This window comes from Podarcis bocagei (assembly GCF_964188305.1).
Source record: "Podarcis bocagei genome assembly, chromosome: 7".
NCBI lineage: Eukaryota > Metazoa > Chordata > Lepidosauria > Squamata > Lacertidae > Podarcis > Podarcis bocagei.
The window spans coordinates 32,669,523-32,691,581 of record NC_138132.1 but is presented as its reverse complement, the minus strand read 5'-3'; the positions used below and the strand labels follow the sequence as shown (position 1 = coordinate 32,691,581).

The 22,059-nt window shown below is 44.2% G+C and overlaps 1 protein-coding gene across 1 annotated transcript in view; it reads left to right on the top strand.

Annotated features, from left to right (window-relative positions):
• The window catches only part of COL9A2 (collagen type IX alpha 2 chain), a 50,471-nt gene that overhangs the window by 5,104 nt on the left and 23,308 nt on the right, over positions 1-22,059 (top strand). Inside the window, exons 3-16 of the mRNA XM_081200046.1 lie at positions 2,341-2,376; positions 2,939-3,001; positions 5,536-5,589; positions 6,020-6,055; positions 7,133-7,156; positions 8,899-8,952; positions 11,278-11,331; positions 12,018-12,065; positions 13,269-13,325; positions 15,637-15,690; positions 16,738-16,791; positions 18,501-18,554; positions 18,701-18,754; positions 20,772-20,825. Of these exons, the coding sequence (XP_081056172.1) occupies positions 2,341-2,376; positions 2,939-3,001; positions 5,536-5,589; positions 6,020-6,055; positions 7,133-7,156; positions 8,899-8,952; positions 11,278-11,331; positions 12,018-12,065; positions 13,269-13,325; positions 15,637-15,690; positions 16,738-16,791; positions 18,501-18,554; positions 18,701-18,754; positions 20,772-20,825 (696 nt within the window). The remainder of the gene's footprint in view (positions 1-2,340; positions 2,377-2,938; positions 3,002-5,535; positions 5,590-6,019; positions 6,056-7,132; positions 7,157-8,898; positions 8,953-11,277; positions 11,332-12,017; positions 12,066-13,268; positions 13,326-15,636; positions 15,691-16,737; positions 16,792-18,500; positions 18,555-18,700; positions 18,755-20,771; positions 20,826-22,059) is intronic.

Sequence of the window (22,059 nt, the reverse complement as noted above, 5' to 3'; positions counted from 1 at the left end):
AGTTGTAGTCCCCAAACAAGGTACTGCTTCCGGGTTAGCAGAGTCTGTAACCTGAGGTGTTTGTAACCTGAGGTGTTTGTAACCTGAGGTACCACTGTATCTACTTCCCTCCATGTCTCTCCAGTGATAAGTTTATTTTCACTTGGTATGATTTTGTGACTTATTGTTAATATCCAGGAGCAGGTCTGGCCCCTACTGACAGCATTACAAATAATTGCTGTTTTTAAACCTTTCCTCCTGTTGATGTGTCTTTTTTATAGTGGACCCATGCCACTCTGTAATGGGTGAGACATATATTTTGTATTACTAAGAAAAAGAAAGAAAGGAAGGAAGGAAGGAAAGAAAAGAAAACCTGAAAACTTTTGTTTTATTTATGAGATTTATCCCCCACTTCACTTCAAATGCAAATCTCAGAGCAGGTTACAACAATATAAAATGCATTTTAAAAAAATGTTGTTTAAAATACAACTGTAAATTTAAAATTCAATTAAGGCAGGGGTCGGCAGCCTAAGGCCCATGGTCCACAAGTGGCCCATGAGGGTCATTTAACCGTCCCATGGACCCCCGTCACCCACTCAGTTGGCTAAACTGGCATGGAGCAGAGCGGGGACCGCCTTCCGTGACACTAGCTGGCTTTCCCATTGGCTGCAGGAAGCTTCTGCAGCCAATGGGAAGCTGCGCACACCTCCACCGCGCCAGAAGGAGCGCCGGAAATAGTGTTTGTGCATGCGTGCGTGTGCACTCTGGCCGACTGTGGCATCTGTGGGACCGTGAACCAGCCCAAGCCACAAAAACTTTGCTGACCCCTGAATTACGGCATACCAGCATATCCATCTGCATTATATTGCATGTTCAGAAGGCCAGTTCAGAGTAAGTTTGGCAGGTCAGGAGCATCCCAGATTTAAGGCTCCAAATCTGAGTCCTGGGGTCATCTCCAGTGACGTCATGAGACGGTGATGTCACAGGGGGCAGCCTCCAGTGATGCCATTGAGCCTGACAAATTAAGCCATAACCACAGTCTCTGAGAGCATGCCATTAAATTAAAAACTGAAAGTCTAACAAATGAGCAAATATATCACTGCTTAGTAATTAAGATAGAAACCTCAGACACCCTCCCTCTTGAGAGTCTGTGTAGTAATCTGCAGCTGGCTCCTGCCGGGCTGATGCTTGCAAGCTGCATACACAGTCTTCTTAATAAAAATGTTTCTTTCAAACTGCTCTCACCCACCTGGGGTGTCAAGCCTTCCACCTTCTACCTGGGTGTGCCAGGCAAAACAACCGTATTTCAAAGGCCTGCAGAAAGAGGACTGTCTTCAGCTGATGCCAGCCAAATTGATGGAAGGAGGATGTGCTGCAGCTGGGGGTGCCATTGTTGAGAAGGCTTTGTGGGGCGGTCACTGATCAGTTGATGCTGGCATTGCTGCGAGTGCCATCCCTGCTGAATCTCAGAGCCCAGACAGGACAATATGAGGAGAGATGTTCTTTCAAGTAACCAGGTCCTAAGGCTGTTGGGTCTTTACACATCAAAACTAACACCTGGAATTGGTTCCAAGGAGGCAGCCTGTGCATATCTTTCAGGACCAGGGAACAGATATGCTCATTATATATATATTTTTATAAGATATTTATTAAAAATTTTAAGATATTACAGTAAAAATGAAAAAATACAATAAAGATATTACAGTAAAAATGAAAAAATACAATAAAAATACAGTAAAAATGAAAAAATACAATAAAAAATACAAAATAAAAAACAGTTAAAAACAGTTAAAAACAAAAACATTTTCCGTTGCATATTTTTCTTACACTTATTTCCCCGGACCTCCTCATACCTCCCTTTTTTGTATTCCACTTCAATTTGTTAGTTCAGCAAATCCTTGCCATTAAGCTTTTACCCATTTATAAACCTTTTTTTCATGTCTCTTAAAGCATTGCAGCTGGAAACCACTTAATTTCTATCTAACATCATTCTAACATTCGTTAATTTTACAATATTTCTGTAAATAGTCTTTGAATTTCTTCCAATCTTCTTTCACCAACTCTTCTCCCTGGTCTCGGATTCTGCCAGTCATTTCTGCCAATTCCATGTAGTCCATCACCTTCATCTGCCATTCTTCCAGAGTGGGTAGATCTTGTGTCTTCCAATACTTTGCAATGAGTATTCTTGCTGCTGTTGTAGCGTACATAAAAAAAGTTCTATCCTTCTTTGGCACCAATTGCTCATTATATCCCCCCAGAACTGCGTATTGGTGACTTTGCATTTCCAGTTGCTTTGACAGCGATCATTTGAAGAAGTCAAGAGGAACATGCTATTAACCATTTCCCCCCTTTTTTCTCTAGGGTGATAAAGGCCCACCAGGAGCAGCAGGGAGCCCTGTGAGTATCTAAGCAAGCAATGTCAGTAGAGGTTACTTGGGCTTATAATTTGTTTATAGTGTGGACATTAGTATTAATAAAAAGCTGCAACCACTTTCAGGTTACATACAGTACCTGTCTCCCAGCTTTGAGTTGTCAGAATTAGGTCTAGAATGCAGAGCCCCAAATATGATACTTATGAGAAGCTACTGTTGTGGGAGGCTTAAGACCTGTTTTGTAACTGTTGGAAAGCAAAGACGGCCTTCATTTTAATATGCAGTTTGTAAGTAGTATCAGACCTTATCATTGTAAAGCTGTGGTTGTGATCGTGTGGGAAATCAAATTACTTTGCACTAAAAAACAACAACCCAGCAATCTGCTCCAGGGGGTTGGGGGACCCTCCAGAGCACATCTGGGGGGCATGTGGAGAGGGAAGAGGGAGTTTCATTGCGCAAGTGGAACTGAGCCAGTTTTGGACAGACCCTGCGAACATCCCCCAAAGTGGCAGTGTGCAACTGTGATGCTTTCACTTTCTTTTCTCCCTAAGAACACTTTTAATTCCTCAAATGTTTCTGTGTGACAGGGCGCCAAGGGAGAACCCGGCCTTCCAGGTCCAGATGGCCCTCCGGGGAAACCTGGGATTGATGTGAGTACAAATGGTTGTCCTCCTTTGCTCACTCCAAATCCGGTGTGTTTTGCATGCTTTGCTAGTACAGTCAAACCTCGGTTGTCGAACGTAAACTGTTCTGGAAGCCCGGTTGGCTTCCGAAATGTTCCACAACCGAGATGTGGCTTCCGATTGGTTGCAGGAAGCTTGTTCGAAAAATGTTCGAAAACCAGAGCATTTACTTCTGGGATTTCGCCGTTTGGGAGCTGAAACGTTCCAAAACGGAGGCGTTTGGGATCCGAGGTTTGACTATCCATTTTCAGCCTGTCCATGGTAGGGTTGCTATATTTAGAAATGTGAAAATCTGGACACAATCATTGTTGAACTTTTTTGGGCAAATTGTTGAGCTGCAGAAACTGGTTGCTTTGCACCACACTCGGGATACTTTAGCAACTCATGCTTTATATTTGTTTATTTCTCACCCCTACTTCCATTAGACATATTAAAGCAGGGGATATCTTCTGTATTTGTAAGATTCCTGGCCCCACTGCCTGAGCCCCATCCTGCCTGCACGAGGCTGAGCATTGCCTGCTCTGTTTGTTTACTTTGCAATCGCCTGCCCTGTGCTGATTTAAAAAGTAAAGAGGGTGTGTTGTTTTGGTTAAAGATATCCTAGAAAAACACTATTGTCCTCAGTTACATCTTGAGCTGTTGATAACATGTCAGTGGCTTCAGCAGCAGGTGAAATAGCAAACTGTGTGCTCTGCTTGGTGCCGTCGTGTTCCTGCATGTGCTGTTAAGAGGCAGATGCACTGTCAAGGAGATGCAGCCGCCTCCTGCTCAGAGATTGAACTGCTAGCTAGAGATGTGGGGGCTGAAGCCAGAAGGACTGCAACTTGTGCTATCTTTTTTGGGGGGTAAAAATGGCACCTCCACATCACTCCCAATCACTCCCAAAGCTAAACCTTTTTATTTATTAACAGCATTTTTTTCTTTTTTCAAGAAATAAGCTTTATTTTCAAAAGCTATAAACTATAAATACAGGTACAAAAGAAATAGATAGATAGATAGATGAAATAAATGGGGAGAAAGTACAAGAGATGGAGAGAGAACACATATAAATAGAAGTACATAACATTTTTATAGTATTCCCAGAATCTGCATTTGTGGTTTAGCATTTTCCTGTATTTTGTGACACCAATACTCTTATCAAAATACAGTTGTGCCTTGGAATTCAAGCGGAATCCGTTCGACTTCCAAAACGTTCGGAAACCAAAGCACGGCTTCTGATTGGCTGCAGGAAGCTCCTGCAGCCAATCGGAAGCCGCAGAAGCCCTGTTGGGCATTCAGCTTCCAAAAATAGTTTGCTCTGGGTTTCCTGCGTTCGGAAGCCAAAACATTCGAGAACTAATCTGTTCAAAAACCAAGGTACAACTGTAGTTATCTGTATGCCCACCTTCTTATAATAGTCCTCAGCTTCAGTGTCTGAACAGTCTCCCATGCTTTCAGAAATATGGCTGGCTGCTTCCACTTTGCCACACTTCGTGGAGTGCTGCTGCTTCATATTCTACTACTCTGAAACCCGTCCAGTAGGAAGTGCTGGGAATGGGCGCTTATGTGTGACCCTTCTTTCAAAAGTTCGAAACTAGTGTGTTGGCTTGTCAGACTAGGACCTCGGAGACCAGGGTTCAAATTCCTACTGGGCCGTGAAGCTCACTGGGTGATTTTGGGCCATTAACCAACTTTCAGCTTAACCAACCTCACAGGAATGTTGTGAAGACAATATAGAGAAGGGGGAAACCATGTACACCACCGGCAAATCTATGGAGGGAAGCTTACATAAGGAATGTAATAATAAAAGCAAACACATAAAGAAATACAGTGGTACCTCGGGTTACATACACTTCAGGTTACATACGCTTCAGGTTACAGACTCCACTAACCTAGAAATATTACCTCAGGTTAAGAACTTTGCTTCAGGATGAGAACAGAAATCGTGCAGTGGCGGCGCAGCAGCAGCAGCGGGAGGCCCCATTAGCTAAAGTGGTGCTTCATGTTAAGAACAGTTTCAGGTTAAGAACAGACCTCCAGAACGAATTAAGTACTTAACCCGAGGTACCACTGTAAATAAAATAACCCTTGGTCACCTCATATGTTTAAGGTAAGAATGGAAAGAACATAGCGGGTGGGGGAGGCATCTACTCTGCCCCCCCCAAAAAAACCTGGCTGTTCCTGTGATCACTGGGATTAGTACCAGAAAGTAGGTAATTTAGGAATCTTGGTAAGGGAATGCACATTTGAGGTCTTTTTGTGAAATGCTGGTTTAGATGACTAGCTTATTCCTTGATTTAGCAGCGAAAGTTATACGCACATGCCTGCATTTCCACAAAAACTTTATTTTACACCTGCAGTTTCTATTTCTGGATGCTCTGCAGCTGTGGCAAACATTTTTGGTTTGAATTCACTATTTCACCCATTTCTTTTCCAGCCCTGGTGTTTTTACCTATTTTATTGCAGATGCCAGTTGATGTCCTGCAAGCTGATCCTGTAATTCTCTTTCCATTTTTTTACAGGGCCTAACGGGAGCAAAAGGGGAACCAGGACCTTTTGGGCGACCCGGCCCCAAAGTGAGTGACTGTTTTCTGTGTGACTTGAGGAGATGGAGTGGTTCTTTTAAGACTGTGGCAGCTGTGCATTGCAGATGCTGTAGAGGGGGGCCAAAGTCCTCCAAATGAGGACCAATTGGGGGACAAAATGATTCAAAGTGGTTTTGGATGCATGTATGCACTTTATACACCCCCCAGCAACTGCAGCAGAGGGAAACGGGAGATGTAATTGGCCTGTGCAAGGTAACAGAGGCCTTAAGTGAATTCAGACAACAATACTGTCCAGGCTGCACCTGCAAACACAAGAGGTTCAATCTTATCTGGTAGGACTGGGTCCTTGGAGCTCATCCTATCTCGATCTGCCCCATGAAGTAGATCTGCAGCTTAAGTCATATTCCACTTGTGTGGATCCTGCTACACCGAATATCTCTTCCCTCTTGCATTCACTCAGGGCCAGACTGGACTTCCAGGACCTCCAGGGCTTCCGGTAAGTGTTTATTCTTTATTGGCTGTATTTGTTAAGAAAGTATACCGCTATATGAACGCATCCAGTGTACACAATCGCGCCAGCGTGTTGGATTATAGTTGAGTGTGGTTAGAGTGGGCTTGCACACTCCCCTCCTCTCCTCTAGTGCTGCAGTAAGGAGGAGTTATATAGCATTCACTTTTAAACTAACCACAGTTGCTTGTTACCTTTGGACTTGGGGAAACTGTGGTTTGTTGAAACAAGCCAAAATCAACCTGTCCTTTATGGTGCTGGCTTGATAACAATCCATAGTTTAAACCAGCCAGAGACCCCCCCAGGTTTAGACACAGAGTGGAGTTCTCATTAGTTTAAAAGTGGAAGCAAGTGCTTCCGATCTCTCTACAGCCATGGGAGGGAGCATATGAGCCTGGGACTTATCAAGGCTCATTCCTATAGCTCTAAGCTATAGTTTAGGGCAGGTGTAGCCAACATGGGCTACTTTAGGCCAATTACCATCTCTTAGCCTAACCTACCTTTCAGGGTTGTCATGAGGATAAAATGGGGAGTGGGGGGGGGGAAGCTATGTATGAAACCTTAAGCCCTGCAGAGGAGAGATAGAAGGCAAACATACTAATAACTAAGTCACTTATTTGTTAATGTCCCACTGATTTAAGTAGGGCTACTCTAAGCATGGATAACAGTTCAATCCAAATCATCCCTCTCTACTCATAAGTAGCGTGGACAGAAGGTGGTGGACGCTTTCACTGGAGGGTGTGTTTTGTCCTGTAAGATGTTTTAAGCCTCTGCATTGTGGTTTAGATGGATCTGAGTGATGCACGCTCAGTTGCTATATTAGATCTGTTTGTTGCTTTTTTGTTTGTAACGGTTTTTATTTGCCTAAACTGTCTGTCGCCCAAAAAGAACCCTGGTTATGGGGCAGGTGACTCAGAAATGCAATTAATTAATATGACGCAACCAGATTGGGAAAAGAGACAGCTGCTCTGCCTCTGGGAGGTGCCTCAGCTGCAGCCTTCATGTTTTTCAGCTGGTTTCTTCAACGCAGCATGATTGTTTACTGTGGCTGTCTTCTCATTTCAGGGGCCCGGGCTGAAAGGATCTCCTGTAAGTGCTGTTCATGTGAGCTTGGGTTTGGCTGACGGGAGGCAGTGTGCTGGATTTGTGAGGGGTGCTTACAGGAGTGTGTGCTCATAGCTTGGCTTGGAGGAAGGGGCAGTGACCCAACACAAAGGGTCTTGTGCTGTCACAGCGTTGTGAGCAGTGATGTGCCACTGGTTTGGCAATTTTTTATTAAAGAAATAATATTAGTCCAGCCACTTGGAAGAGGGATCTTGAGCCAAGACGTACCGGGGGGTGGGGTGGAGTTTTTCCAGCCAGTGGGCCAAATCCTGGGTTCCCTTGCTCCTGTAAGCTACTTTGGTGGGTAGGTAGGGATGCCCACATACCAATCACTTGGTGTCATCATGGCATCATGAAACGAAGATCCCTGCTGATCTGAGAAGGGCTTGAATTCAGCACCTCTCAGCAGAGTATGACTCCACTTGGGAGCACCGACTGTCAAGGAACAACCAGGAGCCCATTTCAAGGCTCCCAGTTGTTCCTTTGCAGCCACATCCTATATATATATATATATATGGCCATATAAACAAAGATTATAGGAATAACAAATGAAACAAATAAATAGACCAAGTCTTCTAACGTCATCTGTATATCACAAAAATTGAATAATAAATTTGCAGGAATATCTGTGGTTCATTATTTGTGGTCAATGCCACATCTTCTCACTGCAAGAGGCCAAGTTACAGGGAACTAGGCAGAGGGCCTTCTCGGTAGTGGCGCCCGCCCTGTGGAACGCCCTCCCATCAGATGTCAAAGCGATAAACAACTACCTGACATTCAGAAGACATCTGAAGGCAGCCCTGTTCAGGGAAGTTTTTAATATGTGACATTTTAGTGTATTTTTCATCTTTGTTGGAAGCCGCCCAGAGTGGCTGGGGAAACCCAGCCAGATGGGCGGGGTACAAATAAATTATTATTATTATTATTATTATTATTATTATTATTATTATTATTATTATTATTATTATTATCTTTACCTGCCCCATAACTGACATATATGATGATAGATGTGGGACAAGGGGATGTGGCTTGGGGGAAAATAGCCCCATGAGAGCCCTGCAGGCCTAATTTGGCCCATGAGGCAGGGGTTGCCCACTGCTTCTCTGCATGCACCAGACGCTGACTGACAGCAAGGGGTGGGTGAGTGGGAATTTTGCTTAGTAGCAGAGCACCTGCTTTGTATGCAGAATGTCTGAAGTTCAGTTTCCGGCATTTTCAGTTAAAATAATCCTCTAGCAGGTGATGGGAAAATGACCCCTCCCTACCTGACCTGCTGCCAGAGTATTGGGCTAGAATCTAGATCGATCTGACTCAGCGTAAAATAAACCAGCCTTATCTGTTGATAACTATCCAGACTTTTGCTGGATTAAACAGATTTTTTTCCTTGCTTGGTCAGTGGCCAGAATTAGAAAATGCAAACCCAGAAGCACCTCCAGATGAGCTCTCTCACCAGTTACATGTGCACATACTTGTGCTGTCATAGGGCACCTATGTTCACTAATGTGTCACTTAAGTGGGAGAATGAGGCGCTGCATTTTCAGCAGACATAGATGGAATCGTTTGCTGTTAGCCGGAGAGTGCCTGCTCATCTCTCCTTGCTTGTTAGCCTAGCAAACCCTTTGCCACCGCAGACGTCCGACAGAGCCTGAACAGATGAACAAAGGGCTGTTCCCATCATATGACTAAAAAAAGAGCATTTTCTTCCCTCTCTGTTTCTTTCTCTTAAGGGCTCTCCAGGCCAGGTTGGACTCCCTGGAGAAATTGGAGCTCTGGGACCCAAGGTAAGGGATCCAGCTGAGATGGGTGAATACGACTTGGGGTTTGTTGGCTTTCCTGGGCCTGCTCTGCAATAAGAGCCTGGCTATATGCTGCTGGAGACAGAAGTGCCTGGCGTGCTCTGGTCCATGGGGTCACGAAGAGTCGGACACGACTAAACAACAACATATGCTGCTACAGTTGTCAAAGTAGATAAGCTTTACCTGTTGAAAATTAAGGTGTGCAGAGAAAACTGAAGGGGATTACAGGCAAGCACAGGGAAAGCTAAAGCCGGAGGGCCATATCTTAATAGTACCAGCACATTACTACTACTACTACTACTACTACTTAAGTTAAACATTAGTCATTTTCAAAACAAAAGTAACTCAAAGCGACTTACAACAATAAACAAACTCACACTAGCATAAATTAAAACAATGACAAATCTAAAACACAGTCCTGTTTTTTAAAGGCAGGATTAAAACATCCCACCCAGTCAAGGTGGTTACAGTTAATTAAGAGCCAAAGGCTTGGAGAAAAAGGAATGTTTTTGCCTGCCGGCTTAAGATATGTAATGATGGCCTCAGGGGAGGTTCCCTGGGGAGAGCATTTCACAAATGGGGAGCCACTGCTGGAAAGGCCTGTTCTCATGTTGCCTCCCTCCATATACCTGTTATTTACCTCAACTGCCTCACTCATCCTCATCTTCCCCATCCTAACTCTTAATGAAAATTTGCCCCTAAAGGAGGGAGAAGGTGACCCTGAGATGGAGAAAGGCATCTAGGGGTACAGTGATCGTCTCCAGCTTTCTCTGCTTTTCTCCTAATGAATTTTTAGAATTCTGAATAGTCAGAGCATAGATATTTTTCATGTATTGACTGTAGCACGTAGCCAGGCCTTAGACCAGGCTCCCTCAAACTCAGCCCTCCAGATGTTTTGAGCCTACAATTCCCATCATCCCTGACCACTGGTCCTGCTAACTAGGGATCATGGGAGTTGTAGGCCAAAAACATTTGGAGGGCTGAGTTTGAGGAAGCCTGCCTTAGACCCAGTGTTCATTGGCATCCAGAGCTTCTGTGATTTATACTTGCGTATTCAAATGGATAGACCATGCTGCACAAACAGCTCAGGTGGGGGTGGGAATCAGCAAGGCTGCAGCAATATGCAAATCTAAACATAAACAGGTGGGTGGGTCCTCCTGTAGCCGAAGGGCTCATGTGCTAAGGAGAGGGGAGAGGACAAAAGATCCAGAAGTAGAAAGAAATATGTCAGCATAAAATGAAAACAGCTACATCTCTTCCCAATTGCTTCCATTCTCTCATCCTCTTCCCTATCACTAGGACTGTGTATGCTAAAATAATTGAACTTTTCTGCAAAATTCTGTATCAATATGTGCTGTAAGCTACAACTTGCATAAATTATGCAAAATTATATTTGCATAAACTATGTGGCACATGTATTCTGCATGTTGTTGTTTTGTAGTATTCTGCAAAATGTATGCTTTTTCTGTTAGGCATGAAGGCAGCAGGGGCGAGAAAAATGTTCCCTTCCACCTAATTCAGAAATCCCTTTCCGTTCAGACGCACTCCAAATGGGTTTCGCATGCACACTTTCCAATATGCCTTTGTAACCATAAGAAACTTACTTTTTAGAATGAAACATGTATTCAACTTCCCCATGATGTTTTGCTCTTCCTCTGTGCCACTCTGCAGAACTGTGGCATAAACACAACCTGGCCTAAGACCTTTCCTCCCTGTCCTTATCACTGTATGTTCATTCTCAAATTCCCCTTTTTTCTAAGTGGCCAAGCAGTCTTTCCATGGGAAAGAGCAACTGCTTTGCACTCATGAGGTCCCTGATTCAGTCTCTAGCGGCATCTCCAGCTAGAGCTGGGAAAGGCTGAGACTCTGGAGTGCTGCTTACTAGTCACTGTTGACAACAGTAAGCTAGATGGACCAATGCCTGGCTTGCTATGAATGAGGCAGCTTCCTGTGTTCAAGCCAGGTTGTGTGTTCCCATCATCTGCTAAGCCATTATTCACCAAAGACAGTCTCTGTTCTTTCCCTTCCTCGGTTAACTCATCCTCTCAGCAACTCCTGTCACAGTCATTATCTTCACCCTGATATTGATGGCCCCTTACCGGCAGTCATTGTACTATTGCCTGCCCATCAGCACCTTTGGGTATTTGCACCTTCATGTCTTCTACTGGTGGCTGTCAGTGACTCATGTTAAAAAACAACATTTAGTAACTTCCCTGCGTACGGATTGTGACAGTATTAAGGGGGAACATTCTGGATTGTTTTTTCACATGTTAGGCTGCTAGTCTCTTGACTTTCATATCTCTTTTTCAGGGGGTACGTGGACCAGAAGGGCCACAAGGGCCTCCAGGGCCTCCTGGGAAACCTGTAAGTTTTATTGCTACTACTTGGGGTAATTTCCATAGAATTGGAGGGGGAAACACTTACAAGGTTGGAAGCAGCCCTGGCTGACAGCTAGAGACTACAATGCCCATGATGCCATGCAAGTGTGATACTTTATTTAAAAAATATATGAGTAACTACTGTGGGCTGTGGGTAGCACCTTTTTCTATGCAAGTTGACCATGCACATTTATTTTTTGATCTGTTCCAAGCTGTGACCTCTATTGTTTGAATCTTAAATCCACACTGTGAGCCAGTGTGGTGTAGTGGTTCAGAGCAGTAGACTCGTAATCTGGTGAACTGGGTTCGATTCCCCGCTCCTCCACATGCTGGGTGACCTTGGGCTAGTCACACTTCTCTGAAGTCTCTCAGCCTCACTCGTCTCACAGAGTGTTTGTTGTGGGGGAGCAAGGGAAAGGAGATTGTTAGCCGCTTTGAGACTCCTTAGGGTAGTGATAAAGCAGGATATCAAATCCAAACTACTACTACTACTACTCCTCTTCTTCTTCTTCTTCTTCTTCTTCTTCTTCTTCTTCTTCTTCTTCTTCTTCTTCTTCTTCTTCTTCTTTTCTTCTGGTTAAAAATGAGAGGGGACAGTCCTCCTCTCCCTTTCTCAGGCTGATGCACATACTGCCTTTTTGGATACTTGATTGTTTTTATTTTCTTCTACAGGGCCCTGTTGGGCGCATCCAAGGAGTTGAAGGCAGTGCAGATTTCTTGGTAAGGAGGGTTGCATTTACATGCCGTGTTCCATTAAAAAAAAATATGAAAGCCACCCATCTTGTACACAACGCTTGAAAAGTAGAAGGCAAAAGATAGGAAGTGCATTTGGGATTTTGGCTTGGATTCCTTTGTTGGCACAGATTCATTAGATGTTTTCAGAGCTTGGCCATTCCTTTAAGGGTGGCAGTGTGCACAGCCATAACTAGTCTGAATCCATGATGTTTGGTATGCATGGTGCATGGCACACTGAATGCAGATGCATGTTAAGGACATAAGGGCCCTGCACTCTAAAGGCACTCTAAAGGATCTAGCGCCTGCACCTTGTTTCCAACAGTGGCTGCCAGACACATGCTTCTGGAAAGCTTATAAGTAGGGTATGGTACTCATAGCATACAGAAACTTCATGTAGCTATCATGTCTGCTCATAGGCCTATCCACCATGAATTTGTGCTTTCTGCTTTTTCAGCCCAGTGGCCATCACCATAAAGCAAGCGTGGCTAACCTGTGGCTCTCCAGCTGTTCTTGTTGGACTCCAGTTTCTGTCTTCTCCAGCCAGTCTGGCCAGTGGGCACAGATGCTGGGAGTTGTAGTCCATCAACATCTGGAGAACCACAGCTTCTCCATCCTTGCTTATGGGTTTTCAGAGCAGAGGGAAGGGAACTTCTTTCTCACCCTCATTGCCTCTCTGCAAAAGCAAATATCCACACAGTGCATAGTTAAACTAAGAGGGTTGCTTCCACAAGTTGTACAGTATATTGATGGCCACCAACTTTAGAAGAAGACTAGACAAATGCAGGAGGATAGTGTACTAACTATGATGGCTATGTTCTACGCCCACCGTCAGAGGCAGTAATACCTCTGAATACCCATTACTGGGAATTGCAAGTGGGCAGAGTGATGCTGTGCTCAGATCCTGCATCTGGTTCGTCACTGTGAAAACAGGAGGATTCCTCATCAACTCTCTTTGCTTGTCCTGATGTTTTCCTCCTCTTTGCCCCTCACAAAAAATAAGGCCATGTATAAACCTATTAGTTTATTACTGTAAGGTTCCTGGAGGAGGATACTACCTGGAGATCTTGTGAAAGACCAGGTAATGTGGGCTTTAGGAGGACTAGCTTGTGTTTATCCCTAGCTGCTAAATTCCTTCTCAATTGAGACAGACCTCTAATCTCCTCTTCCCTCCCTTTTCTCCACACACAGTGTCCAACCAACTGCCCAGCTGGACCCAAAGGCCCTCAGGGATTACAGGGCTTGAAGGTAAAGCATTACATGTTGTTTTGGGGTTGATAGTGGTTATGGTAGAGAGCCAGTGTGGTGTAGTGGTTAAGAGCGGTAGTCTCGTAATCTGGGGAACTGGGTTTGCGTCTCTACTCCTCCACATGCAGCTGCTAAGTGACCTTGGGCTAGTCACACTTCTCTGAAGTCTCTCAGCCCCACACACCTCACAGAGTGTTTGTTGTGGGGGAGGAAGGGAAAAGAGAATGTTAGCCGCTTTGAGACTCCTTCGGGTAGTGATAAAGCGGGATATCAAATCCAAACTCTTCTACCTCTTCTTTTTATGGTAACCTTAAGGAGTTGGGGAATCTTGGACAGCTGCTCTTAGATAGCTAATCAATCCACATACCCTTGAATGCTGAGGTGAATGAACCTGAATTAGCTATCACGTTCTACTGTCATTGTCACTAACAGAAATGCCAAAATCCTGGCAATATGTTTGACACCAGCTTGGCAGCAGGAGTTGCCAGAAGGAGGTGTACAAGATGCCATCCAAATATCTTAGGGACTCCACTCCGAATTTGTGTAGGAGGTTTGGGATCAGAGTTTTCCTTCCCAGGTAGACAAGCCCTATCTGCCCCTCACTTCGCTCTACAGCATGTGCAGAAATTGCCTTGTTGACCATTGAACCCACTATTGGTCTTGAAGCCATTTCCCAGGGTGTGGCCACTGTCGCATGCTGAAAGCTTCTAGGAGCCACAAAAGAGAGCTGAGTGCAGGGTAGGGACCAAAAGGGGACAAAATACCCCAGAAGGAACACATCATATCCCCCACCAGAGGTACTAACCCTCCTCTAACACTTCATACAACCCAAGGCCTGAAGTGAGGAAGAGAAAACCTCTGTTTCTTCTCACATTATACTGTTCTTGTTCCATTTCCTCTGTAAAGTGTTAGCAGGATTTTTTCCCCTCTTTGGACTCCATCTGTGTTATTTAAGTTACTGCTTTGCAGAGGGTTGGATTGGGATGTGGGATACACCAGTTCAAATCCCTGCTCAGTCACATACGTTTCACTGAAACCAGCAAGCTGCTGTTTCTCAGGAGAATCTGCTACATAGGGTTGTTGAGAGGCAACAATAACTCTTGAGGAAGGGTGGGTTACAAAACTTGTATTAATGAAAACAGCAAAGAGTCTTGTAGGACCTCAAAATAGAGCAGAATTATGGTGGCAGAATTATAAGCTTTTGTGGAACTAGAGTATAATCATCAAATGTTTCTGTTGGAGTAGATTCTGCGCCATGAAAGCATTTTGCCATAACAAATTGGTCAAATTTTAAGGTACTAGAAAACGGTTGCTTCTTCAAGAGACTAACATACAGTAGCTACCTCCCTGCTCAAACCTTATTAAATAATACAGCCTTCACCAACCTGTTGCCCTTCAGATGTGGGTGGACTACAACTCCCATCAGTCTCTGCCAGCATGCCCAGTCATCAGACTGGATGGCACCAGGTTGGCAAAGGCTGAAATAATAGGCAAATGAGCACTGTTTGCCCATTCTCTCTCTCAAATGGTGAGCTAGGCCCACACAGAAATGGCAGTACTCCATTCTTTTTCTATGGAGCACCTGTCCATTGTGGTTGCTAAGCAACATGATGGATATGGTCCTCTAAAGGTGGCTGCTAGGCACTGCTGTAGCTGTGATGCTGTAATTTATCTTCTCATGCAGGGATAGGGAACCTGTTGCCCTCCAGATGCTGTTGGGCTTCAGTTTCCATCAGCCCAAACCAGCATGGCTAGTGGTCAAGGATGATGGGAACTGTAGTCCAACACTAAATAGAGGGCCAAGATTCCCCTATAGTGGCATCTGCTATACCTTTTTCTGCTCTGTGAGTCTGTTGCTTCTTTAAATAAAACAATCCTGGTATGTCATTGTTTTATCTGAGACCCATCTTTTTGAAATTCCAAAACAATTTTTCTAGCCATTGTAGCTGGTCTTTCTTTCTTTCTTTCTTTCTTTCTTTCTTTCTTTCTTTCTTTCTTTCTTTCTTTCTTTCTGTCCTTGTGCTTGGAGTTGTGAAAGTGTGTTTGGGATATGCTTGGACTTCTTATTGGTATGCCTGAGAACTAACTCTCTCTCTCTCTCTCTCTCTCTCTCTCTCTCTCTCTCTCTCTCTCTCTCTCGTCTCTGTGCGCGTGTGTGCATTCGTGTGGTCAAACCCCATGTAACAACCACTAGCAAATCGCATCGTAATTGGTTGGAGAGGTGGCATGCTGTTTGATTATAGAGTAGGAAACTATTCATTCTATGTGAGACTCAGGCAGCCTTTAAAATGTTGGCTCTCTTTCTCTATAGGGACACAAAGGCCGTCCTGGAGCTCTGGGAGAGCCTGGCAGACAGGGCAGACCAGTGAGTACATACTTGGTCTATCTCTTCACAGTACCTGTAGTTGATTTTAAGAAGAAAGGTGCAGCCTGGGCAACTGAAGTGCTTTTCACACAGTACACAACAGCAAACCCAGCCTGGCAACTGGAATTACATTCAGCTGGAACCTCTATCTAATCTGGGCTCCCCGTGAAGTTTATGTGTACATTTGCAAAATTAAGGCTGTTCCCATCTACTCCATCCCCCCCCCATGTGTAGATCCTTTAAACATAAAGAAACACCACGTCATGTGTGAACCAGCCCTGGGTTCTGAGATCTTCATATTTAGAGTGTTGTTGGCATGGTCTTAGGGATCTTCCAGGCGACCTTTTTATTGAGCATCCACCCTGATTTGTTTTCACAAAGTGTGTGTGGAAGTTATACTACATTGTGTCAAGTGATGGTTATTCCCCCATTTGATTTCCTGTCACTTTCCTTACTGCGAAAAGGCTGGGTGGTTTGTTTTTTTATGGAAGCACATGAACACCAAACCTGCTTCCTATATTATTATTTTAAAATTTTATAAGGTTGAATCCCACCTGCAAAATAGCAACAGGGTTGCCATATTTTGAAGAGCAAAAAAGAAGACACACATTTACCGACTTCTATTTTTACCTTTGAATCGCTATGATGACTCTACCCATGAAAAAGAGGACGTGCCCTGGAAAAAGAGGACATATGGCAACCCAATGGAAACAGTTTCAGTGTTAGGTGTTGGAAAAGAGAGAAGCAGATAAAAAGAAGTTGTGGGATGAAGATTTTTTTTTAAGGCAGAAAGAAGCAAGGGAAGACATGAAAATAGCATGGCAATACCAAGGGCAAGGAGAAAGACAGACTTGTGTAGGATGATGAGGGAAGACCTAATACACCTTGACAGCATAGAATTGAATGTATATTTCCTAAATTCCTTTCCATTCTACCATAGAATCAAACTTACAGCTTAAAGTCCGCATTTCAAAGCTGGATTTTGCATTTTTGTTTCACTTGTAGCTCTGATATCTTCCTGTTATTTATTTATTTTCATTTCCGAAGGGTCCGAAGGGTGATGTGGGCCTCTCTGGAGAACAAGGCATTCCTGGCCCTCCCGTAACGTATTTATTTATTTCTGTTTCTTAATGTTCTTGTTTTCGTCTTAGACCTGTGGGGACATAATTTATATGTTGTATTTTGTCTTTCCACCAGGTCAGTGTAATTAACTGTATTAATATGGACACTTTTTTCTAGAAATACGGATTTCTTCTCCCCCCCCCCCCTGCATGTTCGGTTGTGCAAATAAGTCCACGAAAGGGTTTACTAGTGTATCTGTTCACATACAACCTCACCTGGTCACCTAGAGAGATGTTCATTCCTTACCACAGGGGACCAGATATGCTATTGTTTATACCCCTGTATTAGATAATATTGAGACTTCCATACAGTTTATGAGGTTAATTAATATAACCTTCATTTTTACTTGGTATTAGGTTAATGGTTTCTGTTTTTAGTTTCTCTACTTGCTAATTGCCAAAGGGGGGAAAATGGCTGGAGAAAAATATGCTTATGATGTAGCCGCTTCAGTCTAGGCATATTGGGGGGGGGGGCGGTGAGGTGAGCGAGTGGGGAACTAAATAAGGCTTTGTTTGTTTGTTTTTAAACATCATATTATACACATAGCACTGTTTTATTTATTACCCACCTGTGGTGTGAGTCCATTGGACTCAATAAAATTTACTTCTGAATAGATATGTACAGGCTTGAGCTGTAAACTGTATATAATGCTTTTCGTGTTTGGAATGCAGTCTGCAATCCCCTGCTGCTTTCACTGCTTGCTTCTGGAAGAGCCTTTGCAGGGCACTTCCAGATGACCTGTTTATTGAGCATTCATCCTGATTTGTTTGTAGCGAGGTTACCAGATTTTTTTCAATGAATCCGGGGAAACTTTTCAACTTCAATGGATTTTGTATGGGGACTGATGTGTAAATCCGGGGACTGTCCCCGGAAAACAGGGGCATCTGATAACCTTAGGTTAGAGTACCTGCATCAAAGCAGGTTCTTTCTCCCATTCTGGTTCATTTCCCTATCACTTTTCTAATCTCAGAAAGTCCAGTCTTTTGGGGAAACACCTTTGTTGCGCAAGGTCTCTCAAAATCACCTACAACTGACAACTTGTAACAGATTTAATTCCACCCTGAAATAGTGACAGTCTGGGAAGGACCATAATTCTTAACAGTCAGAGCATGATTACTTACCAGTGATCACTTTTTGACATGTGGGGTGTATCATATAGGCAGACTCTAGAGTTCAAAGGCAAAGTGGGAGGAGGGTCAATTTGGGACTGTATTCTTGGCCAATCCATCTTAGTTTATCACATTACCATTGAGGCATTCTGCTCTCAGGGTCTACAAAGAGCTCACTTTCCCACCGAATTCATTAGTTCAAAGCTCTTCTGCTTTGGTGATAAGAAGGAATTAACAGGTCGGAATTCTTTGTTGAAGCTGGGTGGAAAGTTTGTCTTTGCTTGAGTAAATGTTATGGTCCTTTCACTTAATGTAATCATTAAACTAATGTCTCGACTCCTGTATGGGGTTGTGGGCAGGAAATATCAGCATTAGGTGATAATCAGTGAATCAGACAGAAAAGGTGGTGAGGAAACTGGTGATTAATCTTTACGGATAATGACTTCCCACGCTTCATCCATGGATGGATATTTTTCAAGATGACAGATGGGGTGGGGGTTTGAACAGCTTTAGCTGCGAGATGAGACCTCACCCAGAAGTAAGGTAATTAATCCAGGCTTGGTTTCCTTTTCTTTCCAGGGCCCACAAGGTCTCAGAGGATATCCTGGAATGGCAGGCCCCAAAGGAGAGATTGTAGGTACACTAGGCAGAAGGGAAATGGTGAATGAGCTGATGATGTCACAACTCAGCAGGACACCATTTGGGGGGTTTACTTTTGTCATCGGAGCACAAAGCTATGAATCTTAATGTCTGCTTCTTTTCACTCTGTGTTTGCATAGGGCCCTCAAGGTTATAAAGGCATGATTGGAACCATTGGCGCTGCAGGGCCACCGGTAACTAATTTATTCTTCATTTTTTGGTTTGTTTTTCTGGTTAACCCTATACATTCACTATGGTGCCATTTTGAGCCCTTTGACCCATGGCGTGTGGTGAAATTTTTCATAGGGGAACAGTTAGGGCCAGAGGCTCCATCTTGCGAGGGTGATTAGCAGGGGAGGGGGATGTCCTGACATCGCACGTGTGAGCGTTGTGCCTCCCTCCTTAAGTCAGGCAGAAGTTTCAAAGGCTTTGGGAAGGAAGCACCAGGCCTCTGACAGGATGTTGGAGCCTTGTTGCTCCCTTCCCAAAGCCAGATGGGCTTTGGGAAGGTGGAGGAAGGGCTCTTGGATCCTGTTGGAGCATCAAGCCTCCCTCCTTTAGCTGGGCAGAAGCATCCCAGACTTTGGGAAGGAGGCGCCAAGCTTTAATACTCTAATTTAGGGGGCTAGCCTAGTTCCGCATGTCCACTGACTGCATGCTACTGCCTTTGACATCATGGATGGAAACTGGATTGTGGGTGCGGAAGTCTCTTCTTTGGTTTTTGCTAGAGTTTTCTTAGAGGATAATCTGAGCAGATGTCCCAGGAGCTGGACATCAAAGGACATCAGTTCCCTGACACCACACAACTTCTCCTGGGCCACAGGGCTTGGCTGTTTACCCATGTTCCACTCTGTACCACACGCTAAAAGGAACTCGTAGGAGTTACCAGCCCTGAAAGAAGCATTCATAAAAGATGCTAGAAACAACATTTTTGCCCTGCTCTCTTTTGAACTAGCGAACATGGTTAATACAGCATGTAATGCAGCCATTTCTTAAACTCAAATAGTGGCTCCCTCAAGGGTTTCAATAAATCATTGCATTTATGGTGTACATTTCAAATTTTCAAAGTGTGTGCTGTACATGAGTTCAGCTAACCTTCTGCTTCACATTCAGAGGCGGAGATAGCTGCTCTGGCACCCGGAACGGTGCACATGTTGTGCACCTGGGGGCGCGGCTATCGCCCCAGGGCGAGCTTCCCAGGGTTACGGGGGGGGGCGATGTCACCCCCCCCAGGGATGACACCCGGGGCGGGCTGCACCCACCACACCACCTTCCTCCACCAGTGTTCACATTTTGTGTTTGGTCTGTTGTTAACCAGTTAAACTTTTTTCTAGGGGGTATCCTATGTTAAGTCTTTTTCAGAGTCTTGTAACCTCACAAAGATGGTCAAATGGGGCTAATTCTACCATTTCCTGTTGCTGTCTTTTGGGTGATTTAACAGTTGCTGGTTTTTGTGTGTGCACTTTTATTGGATATATATTTAATTGCTTTGTGTTACACACACATAGATATGTGCCACTTAGATTGCTTTGACAGAAAAATGAGGAAGAAATAATGAACTGTACAGCCTGATGCTGGTTATTTTGTGTTATTTGCATATCTTAGATGTGGGGGAAGAAGTATTGGGCCTTAAAATGACAGTGGCTTGCCCTAAGTATGGTTGTGATTAACAGTTTTTTGTTTGTTTGTTTTAAACCGGAACTTCTTGCTTTGGAGCTCTCACACTTACTGCACAGACTCATTACCAGTGGGGCTTACTCTCAATTTAGCGAGCATAGGGATTACGGGATTAGCCACTCCCCCACTCTCAAAAGATGCAAGTTGTCTATCCTTAATCACCTGGAATCAGAAGCTCTTCCCAGCTCTCTGGCTCTCCATAAACAAATTGAATCAGGCTTCAAGGACTTTAGAAGGATCCATGTTGGAGTCCATGTTCTCTGAAAAGGATTATTAGAGTGCTTCCAGATAGTTGGGCATGGGGGATCAGTGCAGTGTCACCAAAGTTCATTGGCATTAAAAAGGTCAGCCCATATCCCTGTTCCTCTTTATTTTTTTTAAAAAAAACCTAAAAACCTCTGTTGCCACTGACTGCTTTGTGATATCTCAGTAAACTGCCTGCAGTATTAATGCCACATGTTAATTTTAGGAAGGCTTGAAAATGTTCACTTTCTTTTTCATTTTCTATTTTAACCATAAAAATATTTGTTGTAGGGTGAAGAAGGACCTAGGGGGCCGCCAGGACAGGCTGGCGAGAAGGGAGACCTTGTGAGTAAAACATTTCACTGCAGCATTAAGTTGAATCATCAGGAGATAAGCAGTATCATGATAAGGGTGCTCCTTTGACCTTTTTTTGATTTCTTGATAAATCCACACCACCCTATCCCAGGGGCTCAAGAGCATGTGACAACTCCCACTTCATTAATTTATTTCATTGATTTTAGATATTTCAGTTATATAGCCCATCCTTCCTCTAAGGCTCTCAGGGCAGCAGAGCATATATTTCTCCCCCTACCCCCTTTATCCTCGCAAGAACCCTGTAAGCTAGGCTAGGCCGGTGGATCCATGCCAGTTTTACGGCTGAAAGGGAATTTGAATTTGGCTCTTCTAGATGTGAAAATAATAGTAGTAATAATGATAATAATAATAATTTATTATTTATACCCCACCCATCTGGCTGGGCTTCCCCAGCCACTCTGGATGGCATCCAACAAAATATTAAAATACAGTAATGCATCAAACATTAAAAGCTTCCCTAAACAGGGCTGCCTTCAGATGTCTTCTAAAAGACTGGTAGTTGTTGTTCTCTTTGACATCTGGTGGGAGGGTGTTCCATAGGGTGGTTGCCACTGCTGAGAAGGCCCTCTGCCTGGTTCCCTGTAACTTGGCTTCTCACAGTGAGGGAACTGCCAGAAGGCCCTTGGTGCTGGACCTCAGTGTCCGGGTAGAACGTTGGGGGTGGACACGCTCCTTCAGATATACTGGACCGAGGCAAGGGCTGTCACTCAGTGGCAGAGCATCTCTTTGCATACAGTAGGTCCCAGGCTCTATCCCCAATGGCATCTCTAGGTAGTACTGGGAAAGGTGCCTGCTGCCAATCATGGGAGACAGCACTGAGCTGGATGGACCAAGGGTCTGACTTCCCATGTTCCTAATAGCACTGGAAATTCGCTCGGAACTGGGCCTCTTAGAGACGGCATGGCATGTCCAATTAGAATTACTTCTGTAATCTGCTCCCCATCTACATCTGAAATTGCTTTTTGAAACTTTCCCAAGAACCTGAAGGGAAGAGCTTTCTGACCTATGCTTCCCTCCCCCCAACTGTGATGTTTGAACAATACCGCTCCTTCCCTCTTTATTTCACCGGGGCAACAAAAACCTCAACTCCTTCCAGGTTCCACTGGCTCATTAACTCAGCCATCATCAAGATGCATGTTGACTTGCCTTCAGTACAAACGGCATTAGTGGGATTCCAGCCTCCCTGCTGTAGCTGAAGAGGGAG